This window comes from Psilocybe cubensis, chromosome 8, assembly GCF_017499595.1.
Source record: "Psilocybe cubensis strain MGC-MH-2018 chromosome 8, whole genome shotgun sequence".
In the NCBI taxonomy this organism is placed as follows: domain Eukaryota; kingdom Fungi; phylum Basidiomycota; class Agaricomycetes; order Agaricales; family Agrocybaceae; genus Psilocybe; species Psilocybe cubensis.
The window spans coordinates 3,137,632-3,159,606 of NC_063006.1; the positions used below are offsets into that span (position 1 = coordinate 3,137,632).

General features: G+C 44.0%; 4 protein-coding genes across 4 annotated transcripts; 2 read left to right on the plus strand and 2 right to left on the minus strand.

Moving 5' to 3' along the window:
- Positions 1 to 1,332: 1,332 nt before the first annotated feature.
- On the plus strand, positions 1,333 to 2,094 carry JR316_0009441 (Lytic chitin monooxygenase; the record flags this gene model as incomplete). The annotated part of the gene is made up of 2 exons (XM_047895144.1): positions 1,333 to 2,018; positions 2,067 to 2,094. 2 exons carry the CDS (start codon positions 1,333 to 1,335, stop codon positions 2,092 to 2,094), a joined length of 714 nt encoding a protein of 237 aa, XP_047746603.1.
- Positions 2,095 to 3,396: 1,302 nt separating this feature from the next.
- On the minus strand, positions 3,397 to 3,798 carry JR316_0009442 (uncharacterized protein; the record flags this gene model as incomplete). The annotated part of the gene is made up of 2 exons (XM_047895145.1): positions 3,397 to 3,446; positions 3,624 to 3,798. 2 exons carry the CDS (start codon positions 3,796 to 3,798, stop codon positions 3,397 to 3,399), a joined length of 225 nt encoding a protein of 74 aa, XP_047746604.1.
- Positions 3,799 to 6,845: 3,047 nt separating this feature from the next.
- Positions 6,846 to 8,687, plus strand: JR316_0009443 (uncharacterized protein; the record flags this gene model as incomplete). The annotated part of the gene is made up of 8 exons (XM_047895146.1): positions 6,846 to 6,894; positions 6,957 to 7,139; positions 7,210 to 7,377; positions 7,437 to 7,725; positions 7,774 to 8,169; positions 8,241 to 8,279; positions 8,347 to 8,409; positions 8,483 to 8,687. The coding sequence occupies 8 exons, from the start codon at positions 6,846 to 6,848 to the stop codon at positions 8,685 to 8,687; spliced, it is 1,392 nt and encodes a 463-aa protein (XP_047746605.1).
- A 4,616-nt stretch (positions 8,688 to 13,303) lies between these two features.
- Positions 13,304 to 14,666, minus strand: JR316_0009444 (uncharacterized protein; the record flags this gene model as incomplete). The annotated part of the gene is made up of 2 exons (XM_047895147.1): positions 13,304 to 13,707; positions 13,853 to 14,666. The coding sequence occupies 2 exons, from the start codon at positions 14,664 to 14,666 to the stop codon at positions 13,304 to 13,306; spliced, it is 1,218 nt and encodes a 405-aa protein (XP_047746606.1).
- Positions 14,667 to 21,975: the final 7,309 nt, after the last annotated feature.

Sequence of the window (21,975 nt, forward strand, 5' to 3'; positions counted from 1 at the left end):
AAACTCCGCTTCGGCACAGCCGGACGTGCTCGGCGTGCAATAACCACCATCAGAAGACACAACTTTTTCTGGTAAGCTACGCCATCTCTTCCTCCCAAACTCAGAACGAATACCTTTCTTTTATATATAAAATGACTTCTGGGAGGACCGCCCTGATTAATATGGACATTTGGACTAAACGGGCGCAGGATTATGGGAGAACAATGTGTGTCGCACATCATGGTAGCTGTTGTCAGTATCCCCCTTTCATTCGAAGCAGTCTAGCTTAGCTTATGGAACTCGCCTAATTATCAAGGACTGGGCATTTATTATGCACAAATTTTTGACCAGCCATGTTCAAGCTTGTAAGTAGATGCAACGATTACATTCCAAAATAACTACGCTCTGAAAAGAAGATGCATGACTTTATCACGAGGGGCTGAAGAATTATTGACGACCCTATTCCTTCGACTCAAATTGACCACATCAGATGTCTGACCCTGAAGAAGGACGCAGAATTTTTTCAATGTCCAACATCACACTTGTTGACAATTTCATTAATATTAAAGGCCTGTGAGCGAACCACCTTCCGGGAACTTGGAGGCACAGCTGCAAAATCACTTTGTACCTGACTTCGAATTTTTATTCTGGTCAGCGGAATGGGTAAAACCAATGATGGTGTTGCGACAGAAGCCGTCAGTGCTGCAATTAGCGATCATGATGCAATCGATCCGAAGAACCCTTCATTTTGATAACAAGCATGTCAGGTATAACTTCTAAAAGTATCTGCAGAAATGCACCGTGTTCCATAGAAGCCTTGTACCGCTTGCAGAGTCGGAGAATAACTGCTCCCGAAATGTATACTTGGAAACGTATGTAATACTTCATTACTGATAGCTATGAAGTTAAGTGTTCATTTTTTGGGGTATTGTGTAAATTTTTTCTGAACAGAGGGTCGATGTTATACAAGGAGTTAAGAAACAACACGGTTGAATGACTACCTGTGAGTGAATGGTGATTCTAAATAATATAAATGACTGTCTTCTAGGCCGTACTCGGCTAAAATGATTCTCTCACGGATGTGGGAGGACCCTAGGTATCAGTAGCGTGTGCTGTCCAGGCGCAAGGGCTTCAAACTAGTATTCTGTCTTGTTCGGCTCGGGTCATATAATTTCCAACTTCATAAAAAAAACATTGAACGTCTGAAACATATAAAATCCAAACATCGTTATAATATACGTACCCGTCCAACACTTGTGCTTCGTAAATCCTGGTAAGCCTTTATCATCACAGTGAATACTTTCCCGAGGTTCACCTTCATCACAATATAATTTAACACAGCACGCACATTCGATGTTCAAATCTTTCACTCTCGCGTCACTTGCCTTGGCAGCACTGTACTGGGTATCCCCAGTTGTAGGTCATGGATATGTCACCGTACCCCCCAGTCGTCAAGCCCGTTGTCACAACGGAGAAGTTACCCGCTGCGGTGGCGTCGAGTACGAGCCACAGAGCGTCGAAGCTTTAGCAGGTTCATTTGCCTGCAATGGGGACGGTCATCGTTTCCATGAGCTTAACGACAACTCCTTGTTTGAAAACCTTTTCTTCACCGTCCCAGAAGGAACCGAATCACTCCCGTTTACCTGGGTGTTACCCGCGCCGCACAGGACGCTTGTTTGGGAGTACTTCGTCATCACACAGGAAAACGCGTTGTTGCTTTCAGACCCAGGTCACGGCGCGGTACCTCCGCAAAGCTTCACCCATTTAGTGCCATTGAATGGGATTAAAGGGAGACAGACAGTCCTTGCGCGATGGACCATTGCCGATACCCCGAACGCTTTCTATGCCTGTGTCGATCTCCTGATCGAGGGTTCTGAGACGGCCACTGCTGTTGCTGGAGCAGTCGCCACACCGGTTCCCATTGCGATGCCTTACGGGTTCCATAACTCGCTCGGACACGAGAATTCCGCCAACCGGTCGGAGTCTGCCACCGCTGAAACGAGTCGCGCTGGTTCCTACAAAGCCATCCAAAACTTACTGTATGTACAAGGACCTCAATCCTGAGGCATTTGTTCCTGTCTGGCAAGCACTTCATTCGTCATTTCCATCGACTGATTATTTGTATAAGTTGGTCGTTAAATTTCATAGTCCCGGTTAGTCAGTAACAGAAAAATATAGCGAAAGTTTGTAGATTTGAAATAGGAGATTCCAAAACTAATTTTAGAGGAATTAGGGATGGTATGTTTGATAAAGACTGGCCTCGATTCCTATTCCAGAGAATATGAGGATAACCGGCAGCATGCCTGTGACATTGAAGCGGAGTTTACAATCTGGGAAACTCGCTAGCAATATCACCTGAAACTAATATTAAAGAAGAAGGATACCCAGACGCTAACTCAGTGATGATGCTGATTGCAGTGATCACACGCTTGTTTGATGCGGATGGATTCCCGTTCGACAACACCTTTCCAAATAATATGATCACCCCCCAGAATCAGTTGTTCACCTTATTTTGAGCGTCGCTACAAACACAGTCAGAAATAAGAGGTATGAGATATAGATATACACTCTTCCGCGAGGTTTTCATCAAAGAAGTGGTACAGACTTCTTCTGCATTTTTCATGTTTTGATCAGGCTTTTCTTGATGAAACAAGATGCCAACTGTGGGACAGATTGTAGTATTCCCCGGATCATGCGGGTATATCTGCCTTAGATGCATATAAAGCAGAGTATAAACTGATGATGCCACGTACATTAACACCAGCAAGACAACATGTCTAACCTTATTAATGTAACTGTCATCCTACCCCCCGACAGTAATTTACCAGACATCGAAAAACTAATAGAAATGCAACACACAATGGAATCCATCAATCTCAATGCAATAATGATGTTTAGTATTCTTACAGGTAAGTTGTTCCTTTTCCTAAAGATGTTATAATAAATCAATATTTGCAGGCGCATACACCTTGGTCTATGTGTACACTGTGTGTCTGTACAGTCCGTGGATGATGTTATACTTTTACAATTCTTATTTAACTCGGAATCAATAGTGTTGAAGCAATCAAGCAACAAAAACAATTTCCTTGTAATTTATCTTACATCTATCCTCTACATATTTACACTTGTTATGTTTCTCCTTCAATGGGTAGACTTCGTATCCCCATCGGTGTATGGGGTATCTCTTGAAGTGTTTCACGATATGCTGATTTTTATAAATATTTTAATTGCGGATATATTGCTGGTAAGCTCGTACTACATTGTGGATGCTTGACCACTTGGCTTACTGGGATATACATGCAGATATGGAGATGCTATCATGTCTGGGGGCGGTCAATACGATCAACAATCTTGCCGTTGATTTTTTTTGTTGCTGAATGTGGTGCGTTGGACGATTTGATAACTAATATTCTGTGATTACTCGATTTGTGGCGCCATGTAGGCCTGAACATTGGACGTTGCTTTTTCTTGATCAAGTTCAGTCAATTCGAGGTTTCAAACAGTGCCACAGTGATTATGAACGACATCACGGGAGCTCTGATTCTCACTTCTGTCGCAACAACGGCGTCAGCCTCATTCATGATCGGCTACAGAATACACATTGTATCGAAGGAACATAGCTTGTCTTCCTCTTCTAGCAGGACCTTCACCCATATCATTTTCATAGTCCTCGAGTCTGCAGCAATGTACTCTATATTTCCCCTGGAGGTAGCCATCCAGAATGTTGTCCCAGGAGCCGACAATCCAGACAACATATTTTTTAAAATGGGGAGCTTTTTTGAGCAGTTTATGCACATTGTTACGGTGAGAGCTACGCATTTCATTGTAATAAATATATTGCCTAGAGGGTAATTAATATATGATGCAAATTCAGGGAATAGCTCCGACAATAATGGTTGCCAGAGTTCTTATGGAACAGAACAAAGCGGAAAATAATGTGTCTTATGGTTCAGACTTTGGGCCTCCTCTGGATTCATCTGGTATCCAACCCAATTCTTTCATTGATGCAGCGGTTTCCCAAGAAAATAGGGAGTCCCAAGCTCAGGAATCTCAATCTGTCAAGCGGATGTAGAAAGTTACGGAATATTATGTACTAGACCATAGAAGCTTCCGTTCAGCTCTCAATGCTGTTATGTATTTCATTGTTTGAGTAGCTGCCATTGCTGAGTTTAAGTGGCGGTATTGAACTCAATGGAAGATGTTGAGGACTGTGGATCACAGGTAAATGGTACCTCAGCGAATGGTGGCAGTGTTAGCGTTCCCATAGTATTGAGAATACTGATTGCAAAACCTGTCTGGACGATTATCTCACGATTCACATCCTCTCAACCGACTTGACAGCCTGGTGAGTGTTTTACCAACCAGAATTTTAGATCAAGACGGGAATTGACCATATTCTGGACGCCAATTGATTGGAAACTCCCTTGGAAAGATTTGTACTTCCCAATGATATCATCTATGCTGAGCGGTCAAAGATACTGGGGAGGCACATCCAGGAGCAGAGAAACTAGTGAGCAACCGTGAAATTGATATTTCCCTCACCTTAAGCTGCACAGTAACGTTAGTGTTAATAATATAAAGTATCTGTATCTTAAAACTCCGAATGTCGAGAGACCTTCAAAGATTTCCATGCTGAAACCGGCATTAGTAACCTTCTATCATTTACAATGTAATTGTATGAGTTATATATCACGCAACATACAAAACACAATATTTCGATAAATTTGCTGAGTATTGAGCTGTACAGTTCAACATTGAATATATGCGTGTGTTTAGCTTTCAACGGCTGCGTTGAGGGGTCAATTCAAGTTGACCTCCAACAACTTGACGACTCGGAGCCCCTGAATCGTGTTCCCGGTTGTTCCCGGCCTATCGAATTCATCTGCAAACAACAAGGCCAAATAAAGGCCGCTTCACTTCTAGTCTTCTACCACCACCTGCTTGTCCGATAGCGTACAAAGTCGACGTTCAAACTGAACAAGAGGCATTCAGTACCAGAGAAACGACTTCTCGTGACTTAGAGGAAAAACCAGTGCTTTGGAGGTCATGAGTTGGACGCAGGGAGTGACCAGAGGGGTTGTGTGGATTTAGTACAAGGGTGCAAAAGTAAGTCATTTGAGATCTTCTACTAGCGTTTGACCTGCCATATACCACATCTAGCACTGTTACAACCAATTCCCATCTCTTTTATTAACACCCACCACTGAAAAGCCTTGCCTGTGGTTCTTTGCTTTCGACAGCGGTGATTCTGAATTCCGCAATCCTAGACACACCGACACTTTACCTGTTGGATTTCCCAATTCCTGCGACTCTATGCTAAACACTATGTTCCCCACTTCTGTCCTGCATGATCGGCAACCCGTTTCTCCCCAGCTTGGTGGTCAATGTAGACCATATCCCACCATGACCAAGGAACATGCGGACGTCGGTAAGAAGCAGTCGGGGGTGAATTCCTTGCTCGCCCCAACGCGTTTGTGTTCTTCTGTTCATCCATGAACAGTTGTTCCACGGTACCTTGAACAAAACGCCAGAGTCCAACCTACGCGTTCAAGATGCCAAATGCAGTTCAAAAAATGACGTGTCGCAGATAATTGGCATTTTCATTGCGTAACAGCTTGATGCTACGGTGCACGCAGTTTCAGACGTCTGGGATATCATACTGGTATCAAAATGTATCTGCATTTCTCTGCTCGTGATATCGCTGCTATCTCTGGATTTTGGATATAATCAATCAGATATATGCGCGTTTAAGGCTTGTACGCGGAATTGTCTACTCTGGTATTGTCTTCGTATCCTGTGTGCATTCTGTGGGCTTCCTTGGAATATCAACATGTGCTCTTCATACCACCCACAGTTGTACTACGGCTCCCTAGAGGTCTTCTACAACGGCTACTTGTACCCAACACGTCCTCCATAACAGCACGGACACACGCTGACACCATTCTGTCCCTCTCTCCCCACTCCCGTTCCGCATTTCAACAATGCCAACAATAGCGAGTGGGAACTCATACAACACGCTCAGAGCACCGTTTACGCATTCCTGTTGCTGCAAGCAGCTTGTGAGGGCGGCATGCGGTTGAGGAAGCAAAAGCGTGCGTGCAAATCTGGAACTGAGTGAATGTTTGAGATTGAGGTACTTTCTGGCATGCCAGTGAGGTCGTGTTCGTGTTGAAGGAACGGCGGGATATCTTTGTTACATGTTTTCTTGCCTGACCAAATGAACGGGTGTGTATGTATGCTGTGGTCAGAAATGTAAATAACAATTACTGCGAGCTCCCCTAACAGCGCGCGGGAAGACCGCTCGTGTCTGCTTATCTGGAGTTGCCTTCCAATGTGGATCGACATCACCGCAGCTGTAGTGAATCACACATGGATGGTATGACATTTCCCCTTTTATTCTTCTTCCCTACGAATGGTTTAATGGCAATACTAGGACATTAAGGTCCGACTAATAGGTACACCTGATGTAGGGACATCGACCTCGATGTAACCAGTGGCTGTATTATAATTAGACCTAAGAAAAATGACACATCAACCAATCACATTTCGTGTGATGGAAATAGGACATGAGGTGGATGGATGACAGCTCGTTTCTCTCGGCACGTCAGGGAACTGGTGCGGCCATAGGCGTAGACAATGGTCGATTGTGTGTGTTCATGAGAAGCCATAGTATTTTATTGCCTAAAGGGTTGAAACGTCATTTTATACACGAGGAGTCGACGAGTCTTCCTGCACTAGCTTAATAAGGGCTGAAAACATGAGAAATACCCCTTCACATCGAATTAAACGATTCCTTTCTTCCTTTCCACATTGTCACCCCCAAGCCCTGCCCCACAGAGCACAATCCATCTCCAGACTCCAGTAATATGTACAGTTTTTCCAGTTATGACTTTTTGAACTCTGGACTCTCTTCCGGTGAATATACTCCCACCAAGTAATCAAGTTGGATTTCTTATCGATCGTTGACCTTTTCTCAGACAGTACAAGGATATCATCCGAGAGCAAACCGTCGTCATATTTCGGTTCAGATAGTCCCACAGGCTCTTCCAGCACTGGTTCTCAACAGACGCCATTCCTCTCAAGACACCATGATGTTCCTGTTGAACCAACATTTGTCGAGTCGTCTTCCTATCCCACTCTAGATTTGGGAGATGTAAACAGTAAGCCACGGATTAGATTAATTTCTCTGTACGACACTGACTGAATGGCTATAAACAATAGTATTCGCAGAATGGGATGCAGGATTCGACTCTTACCCACCGTTTTCCAACTCATCCACTCAGGGGTCTTCAATAAGCGGTTATCAACAAGCTTCGACTTCTTCATTTGAGCCCTTCCTGCAGCCTACGACGGAATCATTACCAAATTATCCTCCTCAAAGTTTTGAAGACATTAATTGTAAGATTTTAATGCTACACGTTTTCAATTCAGCCCGCTAACTACACATCCTCCAACAGCCTTGTTTAGGTTGTCGCCTGACTATTTCCCTCAAACAACTTCAGAATTTGTGCCGACTCCCGATCAAATAAACATCCTTCCCGACTCTACGATTGAATCACCCTCGACAGCTTTTGGGCTCAGTTCAACCTCTATGAACGACCCATCTAATATATGCACCCCATCATCTGTCGGGTTATTTGCGCCTGCAACTCACCCACTCACCATTCATCAGGCGTCATCGAGCAGATGCCAATCTCAACCGCTCCAAAACTTTGCGCAATATCCATCCGTGGGCGTGGCTGATGGGTGTGTTCATTGTCCCAAACTTTGATTCAAACTAATGTTCTTCTTCAGGAATCCCAGTTATCCGTCAACCGCGCCCACGAGTGTGGCCCCAGACAATGTGCAAGGAAATAGATACATCGACATCCTTCATGGTGGGATCTTTCTCATCGACTCAGACCCACGCGCACAGGTGGCAAAACCCTTTACGAGGGTAGGCACAGAAGATAAAAAACGAAAACAACAGCGGCTTCCAACACTTGAAAGTGTTGAGCAACTGGTGTCATATCATCAGCTTGGGAGCCATGCCACCCTCCCAGGAGATTCTACCGACAGTTTCCACTCCTATATCGGAGGAAAGGAAACAATTCATCATTCGGGATCCATAAGGACGAAATCAAACTGCGAAGAGAGCTCCGGGGGTAACCCCGTCGAGCCTCTCGCTAAGTTCAGACACAGCGATGGAGGGTATGATAAATTGTTCCCTTTTCTCATTTTCAGAGTGAAAAACCGAATCTGACGCTTTTTCGATTCTGTAGGATGGGCATCCGTCACTCCGCACCACAGAATGGCGACAGGTACGAGCAATCCATTTATCTAGTCAAAGAATACGATTCGATTACTGACTTTACCTATCAAAATTAGGCAAGTCGCCGCCGCTTCCAGATATACTCGGAAGCGAAGGCTGTCGACGGCAGAGAGCAATGAGTATGTATAACACACCTTTTATCATTTTGTTCAATATCTGATATCCCATTTCCTCCCTCCGTTTTTGATTCAGGGGCATATTCACCTCTGCCGTCAAACGCCCGAGAGCAGGATCGGTCGCGGTAGCCCACACGGCCGCGCCGAGGCCGATGTTGCGGCCAGCGCCACCGCGCTGTCTAGCTGACGGATTCTCGCAAGGGCGTCTGGTGATTGAGAAGCGTGAGCGTCACCGAAAAAAGGACGGAGGGCTCACCTTCCAAGTGATGAGGCCCACATAGGATCCATAAAAGGCTCTATATAGGCAGGCAACAAACCATTAAAACATAGTTAGTATCTAATAAAAATTACATTGAAAAACACATGTACCTTGGAGGACATTGAATATCTTGAGGATTTTTGGAGCATTTTGCAACTCTGTCATGGTGTAGGTGGCGTAACATAGATGTCGCGCATTAAAGGCGATGTCGTCGCAGAGTGAGATAAGGGATCAGATAACACTTTGCGTCGAGCTAGTATCCCCGAGATAATCAAGATTTGAAGTGACCGTGGGACATCTCCTGAGAACGGCCTTTCGGCACGTCGTGTTTAATGCTTTTCACGGACTTCGACAGTATGATGGTAAGAGGAGTGAATTAGATGATTGAAATTATCTACTAGTTAGAGCTTGTACACTTTGAATTGTAACCGTGTTGGGAACCTGCTACGTTTATGAAAGAACTGGTTGAATTGCTCGATGGTACTCAATGAGAACCGACATTTGAGCTTTCGCAAGTCTCTTCAGTTCTTATCTGCGCCATGGCCACTCTAGCGACCACAATTGTCGGGGCTATTCCCTAAATATCCATAAAATTTTGACTATTATCAAGCAAATATATCGGAAAGAAAATATAAAATTCTCACCGTAACAAAGTACATATATTGCTGAGTATAGTCATCCAGTCGTTTTGAGACATTTAACGGGTCGCTGTTTGATGGCAGCACATTCAAAAGAGCCTCTACCAGGAGGAATACAGAGTATATAGCGGCTGACTCCATGATTATGAAAAGGATGTGTTTGAATGTCTGTCTGGAAGAGGATGACACATCACGTTCCTTTGATACGGTGTGTATCCGGTGGCCTATGAGGAATGAGGTTAAAGCAGTTGTTGCAACGGAAACAAACAGCAGTGCTCCGGCAATGCTGTTGTCGGTGGTTGCCACAGCGTGTGAAAGGTTGACTTTGCCAAACTTAATTAAGAAAAAGGAATGGCTAAGGTATAGGGCTACGCAAAATGAGAGAATTGTTAATCACAGAGAGGCCATGTTCTAACCATCCACCGCACCAAATTCAATAACAAAAAGAGTCAACGGGACGATTATTGATTGTATTGACCGTGCCCAGACGTGATAACATCTCCATATCTGTTTGAATAATGCCGTCAATTGCCTGGTCAAGCCCCTATCAATTATCTGTATTGAGCGCTCACCAACAAAATATCCGCAACAAGAATTCTCATAAAAATAACCATTTCATTTCCCACTCCCATTACGCCGGTGGGAACTACAGGTAGCCAAGCAATACACTGCGCAATTATCCATTGAAGCCAAAAGGTATAGCACGACGATAGGAAGAGGATAGATATCAGAAATAGCACAAAGAGTTTGTTTTTTCCGGCTGGTTTCTTTGATACTTTGAAAGCAAAACTTGGTAGACATTGAGAGATTTTACCACATTCACGCACTGTAGAGAAACATCGTGCTTCCGTAGACCAAAGTGTATGTGCCTAAGATAAGGGTCCAATGACAATCAATGCATGTATAAAAGACGATATGCATACCCATGAGAAGGTTAAACATCATTGCAGAGTTTACACTGGCGGAAAAGATTTTCTTTTCAAAGTCGGGTGTGATAATAATGTCATCGAACTGATGAGACATGTTGTTCGAGTGTCCGTGAATGTATGTGATACCTGCATTGATTCGTACTTCTCATTTATATATCCACGAAGGTAGAAATCTAACACAGAATCCGTCATATTTTATTACCATCTACACCACAGTCGTCATTGTTACATCAGGGAAGCAATGATCAAGACATTAGATTGATGACCCTTATTTTGTAGTACAACTCTATCATCCCTCTTAATTATGTTGACGTTTTTCACTAACATTGTTCCCAGTTGATAAGACCTTTGATGCTGATGGCCGTTTCCTCAGTTCGGCGCGGTACGGCGAGAGGCAGAATCAAACATTCGAAAGTCAGCCAAGATTCGGCATTATCACATGCGGCCAACACACAGAGTGCCGATTCGGAGTTTAAACGCGGCTTCACTTTGCTGAACCATTGTGATTAGCGACCATCAGCATCAACCATGATAAAATTGAATGCTATACGCCTGATCAATGCAATTCCATGGCCACCAACACTTCGTTCAGCACAGGAGCTTCTCTGTAGCTGGTTCATCAACGCGTCATGGAGACTAGTTATCTCAGCCTTGCTTTGATTCCACGGTACACAGTGAGGTACGATAATGCAACAGTCCAGTGGTAAGCATCCATGTCCGTCAACACTTTAAGAATCAGGTATTCCAGAAACCCACAAACGGTAAACGGTGAGCATACAGCTTAAATAACATACAAATTGATAACAACCCGCACATCTGCACAACCCTGTGTAGTCAAAGTCCGTGTAAATCTCAGTGATTGTTTCACCAGTGGTTCTTCATGACACAGATTTAATTACCACCTGTTTGTGCGCTTAGGTCCTTGTGGGCTTTTTCTACGTCTTTTCATTAATGGGTTGCATGTGTCAAAATGATACATGTATAGACATGTATCAAAGATGCATTCTCAAATGAAATTTTTTGAGGAGGTAATGTGCAGTATTAGATTCCAATAAACTACGCATACACTAGATGTATACAGTCTTTGATACATATGTTAGAACTGCGGTGATGGTTGGCGCCGTACGAGCAAGGCTTTGTCACAGATCTTCATTCGTCCATCATGGGATTCCCTAAATTTGGCTAATTCCTCCATGATTTCTTCAGTGTGTTTCCGTGTGGGCAACCCTCCATGGAAAATACAACGGTTCCTATTGGAAGGAAAAGGGAAATAAGTGAACAAGTAAAAAAATCTATATGGACACGAATGAGTACGTACCACCCCTGCTTCAAGCTAATGAATTGGGGGTCTTCCAGGTGTCTTCCAAATTTAAATGCCGTATACCGTCGAATATCTACCAGATTTAATAGAACACATTGGTTAAACGAGCAGGAAATGGCGGGAAAAGCCTTACTGATTTGCTTATCCGTGAATTTTACACTCTACGGTTGGTCACAGCTCAGTCTATAGCTCGCAATATCCGCGAGATACTGGGGTGTAGCAATAGACAGATAACGATGCGCAGCCGAGGTACGTAGGCACCGTGTATGAGCAGTGGGGAATCATTGTAGATGAAAGCATTGTGCGCATCTGGTAGAACATTGACGATGGAGTGCAGGTTATATTTACAATCGGATGCCTTTATCAAAATCCCTTTGTATCCTCATCTGCCTAGTGATCCCGAGATTATCATCTTACAGTTATAAAACCTCCTCATTGTTCATAAATCATATGACATATAGCTATTATATTTCCCATACGCTTCCTTTACCACGTCTTCGGCTACATAACACATACCGGTTCAGGCGTCTTTTACCTCGGCTGGCACGTTTCCACAAAGATGGTAGACATTTGATGAAAACATAAATAATCCATGTCTTCTTGTTTACCTGGCAGATAATCGTGAGCGGGAGGTTAGTGGACGTCAATATAATGAAACATGTCTGATGGATGCCTGGAGTGCATGGGCTTCCTACCTAAGATATCAAATCCGTACCTTGAGTTCAAGGAATAGTACCATGTCGAGGCACAGCGTAAACCCGTATTTACTTAGGTGTTCTATAAGTGAGGCTATAAGCTGGAATTCCCTGGACATACGAATGATCCAGTCGCCCTGTCTGAGACCGCTATATGCTCCCCGAACTCCATGACAACTCTCATACACATGATTCCTCGGGGAATCTCTGCAACGACGATGAGCTAGAAAAATACTTGAGGGAAGGTGTCACTCGGATTGGTGAGCTGGGTGCGCTGGTTCTGGGAGATAGGTTACATAATGACTGGAGACGAGAGGAGGGTGCACAGTTGAATATGGTTTCAAGGTTTCTGTGGAGCGCTTATCGGTGTGATTGATAGTGCTGGATATGCACTACCCATCAAATATCTAACTCCGAATACCGCCCGAGTCTACAACCTGAGAGAGAGATGCATTCATTGGAACACATAGAGATTATGGCAGGACCGAGTTGCTCGACACTCATCGGAAGCAAACGGGACGAATCGAAGCGGAGTTTGAATTGCCTTCAGAGGCAACGGCACATTTGTCTGGCTAGTGCATCCCCTCCCCGCAACCCAAATAATTCAGAATGTCAATGAGCAGTTGGCTGGGAAAATCATTGGTGAGCCTCTCTGTCTGTATCTCCTGGCAACCCTCTCTGCACGAATCCAAATCGTCTTCTTGCATTCCTTCGCCGTAGCTCTATCTCACCATCTCAACGGGATAAGTTCCCAAACACGGAGGTGCAGATACCCATGGTCAGTATTCATTACTCTCAGTATTTCTTATTTCTTGTGTGCTGCATAAGTCGTGTTCAATATCTGGTCCGCACCCAGTGAAGGTGGGCCTCCCACTCAATCACTTAGACGTCGAATGCAACCTCAGGCTAAACCACTGCATAATAGCATATTGGTGCGGTCACTTGTTGGTACTGCGCTCATCTGACAGGCACATTTTCTGATGGGATAAATGGTATGTTCTAGTAGCAATACAGGTCAAGAGAAACAAGTCTTTAGCTATTTGGGACATTAATTTCTAATCCGAATCATATGCAATCGACACTGTATCAATGTACAGGAAGAAGTTCACAACAGATGTTTGACACCTTGAAAATGCATCTGTAAAGCGACGCCGCCAGCAATCTTCCCAGATGGAAGATTTATACGTTTTCTCCTCGAATTGACGGACTAAGCGAACAGTGACTTGAGGAACCAGGTGCAGGTGATCTTCTTTTCCGCACAGTAGCGAATGCAGATGCTCATCCCAGGAGACTGCCTCCTTGAGCAGGATATCTGCATCCAGAAGGCCGTCATCTGGACCATTCAGGGTGCTTTCTACGTGATCTCTGAATCTCATATATATGGAAAGATTTTCGAGGTGGGAAGGAAGCGAGTATCCTATCAGATGGACCCTTGATGTCCCTGGTGGTATATGACGACCTACTTCCAGTTCGAAAATTATAGTGAGACTCTTCAAGTGTAGAAGTAAGTGATAATTAAACAAAGGATTCCCAGAATCGTGTCTGGTGTCTATAAGGGAGACATTATGTCATGGAATGCACAGGACAACACATTAGCAACTTACCTTCGTTTAGTCCCTCTGAAAAATTCAGTGTCAGTGTCTCCAAACGAGGTGATAATTTCAGCAGGTCGTTTGCAAAGTCTCCCGATGAGGTTGATATGGTCAGCGAAGTCAGATTTGAAAAATGGCCGGCTTCATGGGCCCCAAATAATTCCATGAGATTGATAATCTCAAACTGGGGATGGCTATACCAAGTTACCGACAGAGACTTGAGATACACTGGCTCCAATTTTTCGATGACGGGATACTTGGACAATATGCTGACGCCAAGAAGGGAGATATGCTCAAGTTTTGACCCTTGTAGAAGGTCACACGGTACGCAGAATGATTGAAACAGTTCCAGAAAGTTGATGTGTGACTCCCTGAGCAACGACCTGAGAGAAATATCCAATGCGGGGTCCATAGACAGCAGTTTTGCAACATTGTACATGGATAGTGACATGGCTCGGATAGGTGTGCACAGAACTGCGTCATGCCTAAATAAATGCTTGAAAATTGTAGTATAGGGCTGCAATTTGTCTGCATCGCAAGTGTTTGGAATGTCGAGGTTGATAGATGTGATGAATGTGTGTATGCCACGCATCGACTCGTACCCAGCTGATTCTTCGATCAGAGTTGCAAATACGTGGATCTTATTCCGAATGGGTCTACCGTAGAAAGTAAGATCAGAGAATCGTTGCTTGTTGGCTACAATGCGAAAGTGGTGTGAGAGAAGGGCTATCGATGACACGGATTGGGCATCAAGCGCGCCAACTGCGATCACCATGATGAAGTTGATAATGTCTATGGGAAGCTCTGTTGAGGTCGACATCGTCATGGTATATTAGGAGTGTGGCGTGTTCAATCTCGTTCGGCTTCGTTTGATTACTGGACGTTGGATGTCATATAGTTAAGCTGAAAAATATCCTCTAATGTTGATCAGATTTATCGTGAGAAAAATTCAAGGTCCGATCAGTCCCGCACAACGGTCTAATTCAGACAAACACTGGTTTCTTCGGCCGCATGTTTTGTTTTGCCCCTCAACTTTCAATGGACCTAATTGAGTATGGTGCAATTACTCCAGGATCAGTGCTAATGTAGGTCAATTTTCCGAGCTTTTTGTGGAACACCACACACGCGTTCAAAGCGTGTAAAAGATGTTTGTTGTAAATCACACTACTTATAATGAAAGGTTTTTACCAATAAACCGTTTATGTGTAAATCAACATCCGGAAATTACATCAGGAAATTGGAATTGAGAAACATGTACAATTTTTCATATTTATGTAGATAGTAATTAAGAAGCGGAAATGAACCTGCCCCAAATATTGCATGTATGAGACTTGCGAATTTGACATTGGAAACCTAGTAATCATTTCCGTTGGAGCCTGGGTCGTATCGCCATTGACCGCACAGGTCAGTCTCAAATCCTCCCTAGAGATTATATCATGAGTGTCTATTGATTACGACTTAGTGGACACTCACCTGTTTTCCATTTTCTCCACTAGTGTTGCATCCGTCGAGTGGGAGCCTCAGAAGCCTGTTGCAGTTCCCATCAACTTTGAATGAGCAACTGAAAGATGAATCAGAGATTAGCAGGGGTAAGAATTTTGAACGCGTTGATTATTCACCCGTTTATTGCTGCTCCGCTGACTAGGATGGTGAATGTCGTATAGTTGTAGCGTGCCTACGAGAGACAATGCAGGGTATTTCCGTTAGTGTAACATAACATGAGACATGAAATGCCGTTACCCATATAGTCTGTCCGTTGTTGACGACTTGACCAATGGCGTGGTTGCTGTGTGGTATCGTCTCGTCAGCATAAAGAAATATAAAGTGTAGCTTAACTTACTTGCACCAATCATCAATCACAGAAATAGATGGAGCCCGGTCAACCTGGAATTGAAGACACAGTTTAATGGTTTGATTGATAATTCAGAGTGAGTTGCTGAGCATACCTTTGTTCCGATGTTGTAACAAGCTACAACCTCTGTACCGTATCGTTTTTCCAAGGTGGAATTACCAGGAATGCTTTCTATAGAATCAGAGGTAAGCTAGGGAAAACCCACTACGCTTCCAGCTGGAAAGAAGAGTCTTACCGCCTGGCATAGTGATTCCAGTCTCTACAGAAATCCACTAAAATATCAAAACCAGTAAGTCACATTTCACTGGCCAATGAATATTTTGCCCTACCTTGTCGGCGACGGCGGGCGCCCTTTGTACTGCAGTTGCATATGCAGAGGAAAGGATACTGGCGACTGCGAACATAGAACTGGATTGGAATTTCATTGTGAAATAGGTGAGGTGATGCGATGGTGTTCAATCAAAGAAGAGCAAGTAAACAGCTGTGGGGCTGAATGAAGATTTCAACGAAATGTGTAGCCTTTTATACAAATCTTTATGGACTTACCTGCGTGACGCTTCGTGTTTCTATGATCTGATCATAAGATGTGTATGTCGATATATGTTGGTACAGATCTGATGTTGTTGATAGAAGCAGTACTATTGTATCTCGTGCTACAACAATTGTCAATGGCAGCAGGGCTCGATCACAGCGCTTGTAGGCAAGTACTAGATTTACCATCCACCCATACGTATAGTGTTCAATAACATGATGACAACCTCAAGTTACTCTTCATCCTCTGCAATTTACCTTAGACATAGCAACACTTTCAGAGCTGCAGGAAAACATGACTTTCTACAATGAAGACCTAGAACAATTGTAGTCGTCTGTGTCTATAATTGTAGTGTTGTAAGTTCGCCGTCCCGCCTCGGAGTAAATATGGAGAAACGCGTGCATGATGAACTTTTACATGATATAGAAGCCTCGGGTTGACAAGTGATGCCAAGCGCCATTGGCTTCGGTTTATTTGTGGCCAGGCGCGTTGAGATAATTGGGCTTGTTTCTGTAGGTGAACTTTCATTAACACCCTATCACAGTATACAAAAAATCCTGGACAATTTAGATTGAAAGCATAACAATCTGCAAACACCAACGGATCCTCTATGGAACTTTAATTGCAGAGGAGAGCTTTACGTCCGGAGAAATCCTCGTATACGACATCTTTGCGAGTCGAGATATGTGCTCAGTATGAGCATATGGGCATTATTAGTCTTCATGTGTCTAGAATAGGAGACGAGATGTAAGTATTGTACGTTGAATTCGAGCATCTGGGACATCAGATGAGCAACTATGTGCCGCTGGCATAGGGGATACACTAACAACGTCTAATTATAAGCATTCCTCGAGACTCGGGGATAGATATATCCAGAAGAGACTCGCCTAGACGCCCGAAACCACAAATTATAGACGGCCCGAAGGCTACAAATGCTGGGAAGAAGAGATTGGACAAAAATAAAGGAGAATAAAGGTCATGACGGGGATGATATCTTCCATTACAGCACACTCGTAACGACGAATCTACAGCACATAGATCCAATACACCGTCGCCCTTACTTGTTCAAGTTCTCCCAACTGAAACTGAAACGTCGAGACAAGGCAAAAATAAATAAATGTCTGTGAGAAGCGCTTACCCATATCATCTCCACTGCGTACATGATCCGTCCTAAGATGAACAATACTAACCATGATACACATTATGGTTCCTTCACCTACAGCGTTTGATATCATATAAGACGAATTCACGATACGGTAGCGTCACGTACTCTTCTCTAGCTTCCCGAGCTGTTTTCAAGTCTGTGGAGTCGTGAAAATGCGGCAAAATATCAGGACCATGTGAATGAATTGAAAAATCAAAAGAGAAGAGTGCTTATATGCGGGTGTAAGAGCGCTTCTGGCGGGATGGTGATACGAAATTGGAGCGGCTCGATTCCATGAAGCGAAATTTCATTGATAAAGCGTGCACCAGTGAGATATGAAGTGGGTGGCATTGATATGGAGGGGAGGGTTCCAGAGTAACCATGTCATCTAGAGACAATATTCCAGCGAATGTTTGATCCAATGCTAAACACGTACTGAGAAGATCATTTGCCTTTCCACTTTGTGATTGAAATCTTCTTGAAATCTTCGCGCTCGTTGCTCTGATTATATTCAAACGAGCAGTATCGATGCATTTCGTAGGCGCTGTGATCTTTGCATTGGCATGGTTTGAGCGGGCAGAACGGTGGATGATGGTGGACGTCATTCATGAATGAGCGGCGAAATCGGCGACAAAATTTGAATCGTTAGGAGTCAGAGATACACATAGAGTATCAACTACGCACTTCTACCCATTGTGTAATGCACCACCGGTTTATTATCTCTTTTCATTACGTTGCATACGTTGAAAGCGTGAGTTTGAGATACGTCGGCCAGATGCGAGCGTGCATGAACGTCTAGGAAGGGTTGAGGGCGTAAGAAAGGATTGAATCATAAGGAAAGGCTTACCATCACCTCTAACTGCCCATATTCCATCCGTCATTGGACTGGGATCCAACCCTAAGACACATTCCTTCACGTGCGGCATACCTTCGATGTCGGTTGAAATGTTGATGCGTCCAGTAACTTCTACAGGGTTTTCTAAGGCTTTCAGAGCTAACAAAAAGGGTGTACTAGATCCAAACTCATTCCAGGAACCTTGAATACGGAGGCTGGCTCCAGGGCAATATGAAGGTACCCGAATGTTTGGATGTGGGGGTCGGTATAGTGGAGTGAAGGCATCATTGACGATGCGATGACTAAAAGGTGGAGAAGGGATGTGGGACGTCGTCACGAGGGAAAGGGGATGTAAAGGAGGATTCCATCTCTGTGCGCGCATGTTAATAGCACGGGGGGACTGAAAGCAAACCACTTACGAAGAGGTGTTCCCGGGCCCTATCTAACTTCCGACAGTTTTCCGCTTCCCGTGTCGAGATGGGGGAAGACGTATCAGCTATTTGTAAGCGCCAACGTGTTTGGGTTGTTGTCCATTGATCAGCAAGAGTAAGAGAGGGCGGTCGAAGGGGACCAAGGGGCAGAGAGCAAAGTCGAATTATTGGGTGGGGACGAAACTGAGATGTTGATGCACGTACCTGTCTGTAACTATGCCATGACGTGTCACCATATTCCCTGTCTACTTCTGCACAGATGCTCCTTTAGCGAATGTGAGTCTCAGATAAAGTAACCAATCGAGAATGCCCATGGAATTTGGTCGATTGAACACGAAGGGTCGAGAGCGTGAGAAAAGGAAGAACTAGCCATCAGAGTGATTTAGAGAGGAGTTTAAAATCAAAATTCCTTTGTTCGATCTTCACCCAATTGACAACGCCGGCGAGGCGTAAGACAAAGGCAGCGCATGGATTGCTTAATAAATGAAGTACAGATACGTTTTGGACTTGATTTTATTGTCAGTTAACGTCCAAAGGCTTTTGGCATTGCCATTGTAGGAATAATTTAGATTGTCTGTCAGAAAAAGAGGCAAAGAGACAACGAGACAACGAGAATCGAAACGAACGTAACACACGATAGTTACAATAAAGGTAAATGCAACGCTCGATAGCAAACTCCGTTACAAACACGGCATTGGATACTCATGGGGAATGCATATTTCTTTGTGGAGCAGGATACTTCAATTTCCTGCCCGTGTGATGTTCTATTGCAAGCAAATAAAGAGGTATACATTTATAATTTAGCAAAAGGATCTAGCTGCAACTACAGGTTACAAAGAGAAGAGACTTTGTCTTGCGCTCTCTATACATATTCACAGTCGGGTCACGCGAAACACCCCAATGCCTTACACAGTTTTCCAATTTTCACCCATGTTACTGTGGCAAAGAACTACGCAATCCACAGTGACCACCATGCTTCTACTCACGCAGACTCAAGCACTGTGTCTTATCTGTCTATTGCTACACTCACTTCCTTTGATCGCAGAGTCGAAGGTGTACTGGTACGTTTTCTATCGCTTCAAGCATAAATTGAGTAGCCCGGGCTGACGTATTCTATTGTGTGAACAGCAGGTATTGCTAGCTCAAGTAGAGGAATTGAGGTAGATGGTCAAAGGTGAGTGTCCTGATCAATTACGCGTAAAAGAGGTGTAGCTCACAGATTTCCTATCATGTAACCACTTAGCCATGAAATGGGTGGTCCACTGGTGATTGCTGTGCAGGGATATCACTTTATTGGAGACACCATATAGCATTGCCATGGAACCCTTAACCTTCAGGTCCTCATCCTGTATCCAGCCCGGATTATTATCTCAAAATCCACGTCCTCCCGACCGACCTGACAGCCTGGCAAGCGTCGTACCAACGGAAATTGTGGATCAAGACAAGCTTCGCCAACAGTGGGACGGTCACAATATCACAGTGAACCGTCCCACGGAAAGACCTGTACTTCCAAGCGAAATAATCCACGCCGAGCGGTCAGAAATGCTAAGGAGGTACATCCAGAGGCAGAGCAAATAGCGGACGACCTTTAGATTACGGTGTTTATATATTACAGTTGTTGTATTTTACATCTCGCAATATTTGGGAATGTTAAAGAATTTTCATGCTAGAAATATGTCTAATGTAATTGTATGAACAGTGTGGTCGTCCAACTTGACGAGCCCCTAGATCGCGCTCCCGGTTTTCCGTTCATAGGTGTGGGTGTCCCAAACGGGAAATGATCAAAAAATGGAGATAAAAAGAGAGAGACTCACGGTGCTTTATTTTTGTCAAATTTTTGAAGAGAAATGACATGAAAGTGCTTGACAATATGTATAGCTTGTCACAAACACAAAATTTATGAAATACCGTGTGAAACGAAAGGCAAATTTTCAAAAAATTTCGCGCGTCCGAGAAATAGTCCATGTAAACATGTACCTTTACTTTGTCTGTACTCTAAATTTATATGATACTTTTTACCTGGGTATTATTTACTTTATATATGATCTAGAATATCACTCAAAGAGCCTCAAAAAATCAAACCAAGATGGCCGTCGAGCGTGAATTGAATTCGGAAGTGCGCAAATGTGGCTGTGTTGCGGCACCTCGGCTGGCAGATAACATTGGGGGTGGCAGATAACATTCATACGTATTCTACTGATTCGACAGCACTTACTCAAATTTTAAAGGCACTTATGTGTATATACATTCTTTACATACTTGAATACATTTTTTTATTGCAGTTCATCCAAGGTTTTATAGTGAAAACTGTGAAAAGAGTAAGCTCGGATTCTGCCGGGCAGATAACATGGCAGATAACATACCCACACCTATGATCGGTAAACCGCGCTCCCGGCTGTTCCCGACATATCGCATTCCCCTTCCAAACAACAAGTCCAAACAACGCGACTCTGCTTCCGCCACTGCTCGTTCAATTACGCTCACGACAAAGTCACGAAAAATAGACTGAAAAAATATACTGTCGTCAGAATGAATGCAGTATACTGCCAAAGGAGGGAACTGGAGTTGTAAAATGGTGATTGGGGCATGTGCGTATGTGCGCGGGACCCGGTGTGCTACAGGAAAGGGTGTATAAGTAAGTTTTCTAAAGCTTTGTCAAACTTTTTGTCAGTGTCGTTCGCGTCATATACCAGCCCTACCGCTCACAGATTTATTCTCCTTGGATGACAACCACACCCGGTTTCTTTGCTATATGTGCGCAAAATTTGTTACGCAGGCCGACAGTCCTGACGCTGACGCTGAAATCCAACCCTTTTGTTCTACACATGCCTAAATAAACTGTGAAAGCAACACATTCGGTACGTTTGCTTCACGGGCAATGAATCTGCAGCAAAATTGCCAATGGAAAGGTGCAGAATGTCTTTATTTGCTCTTTATGCGTTGATTCTCTTCTGCGTGACTTTGGTATACCCTTGGTGCATCAAAACGGGACGTGGGAGTAGTGATCTGAGACACATCAGCAGCATGTTGTTCCTATCCCAGCTCATCCACCTCATCGCGGAGCCCCACAACACCTGTTATGGCTCACCTTTGGCTTGTTCTCGCACCTGCAAACGCCTGGGCTTTGGAAGGTCAACGGAATGAGAGTGGGTGTATACGATATATTACTGCGGGACGTGTAGTGAACCATAGTCATCAGCGGTCGTGTTGAAGGAACTATGGAACGTGTCCTATAAGGTGTTCCTGACCTGATGCCACTCATGTAAAAAGGGAGGGGTTGTTTGGGTTATCAATGGATGTTCATGTGTGCTCACGTTACCGATTAGCGGTTATTTGTGTAT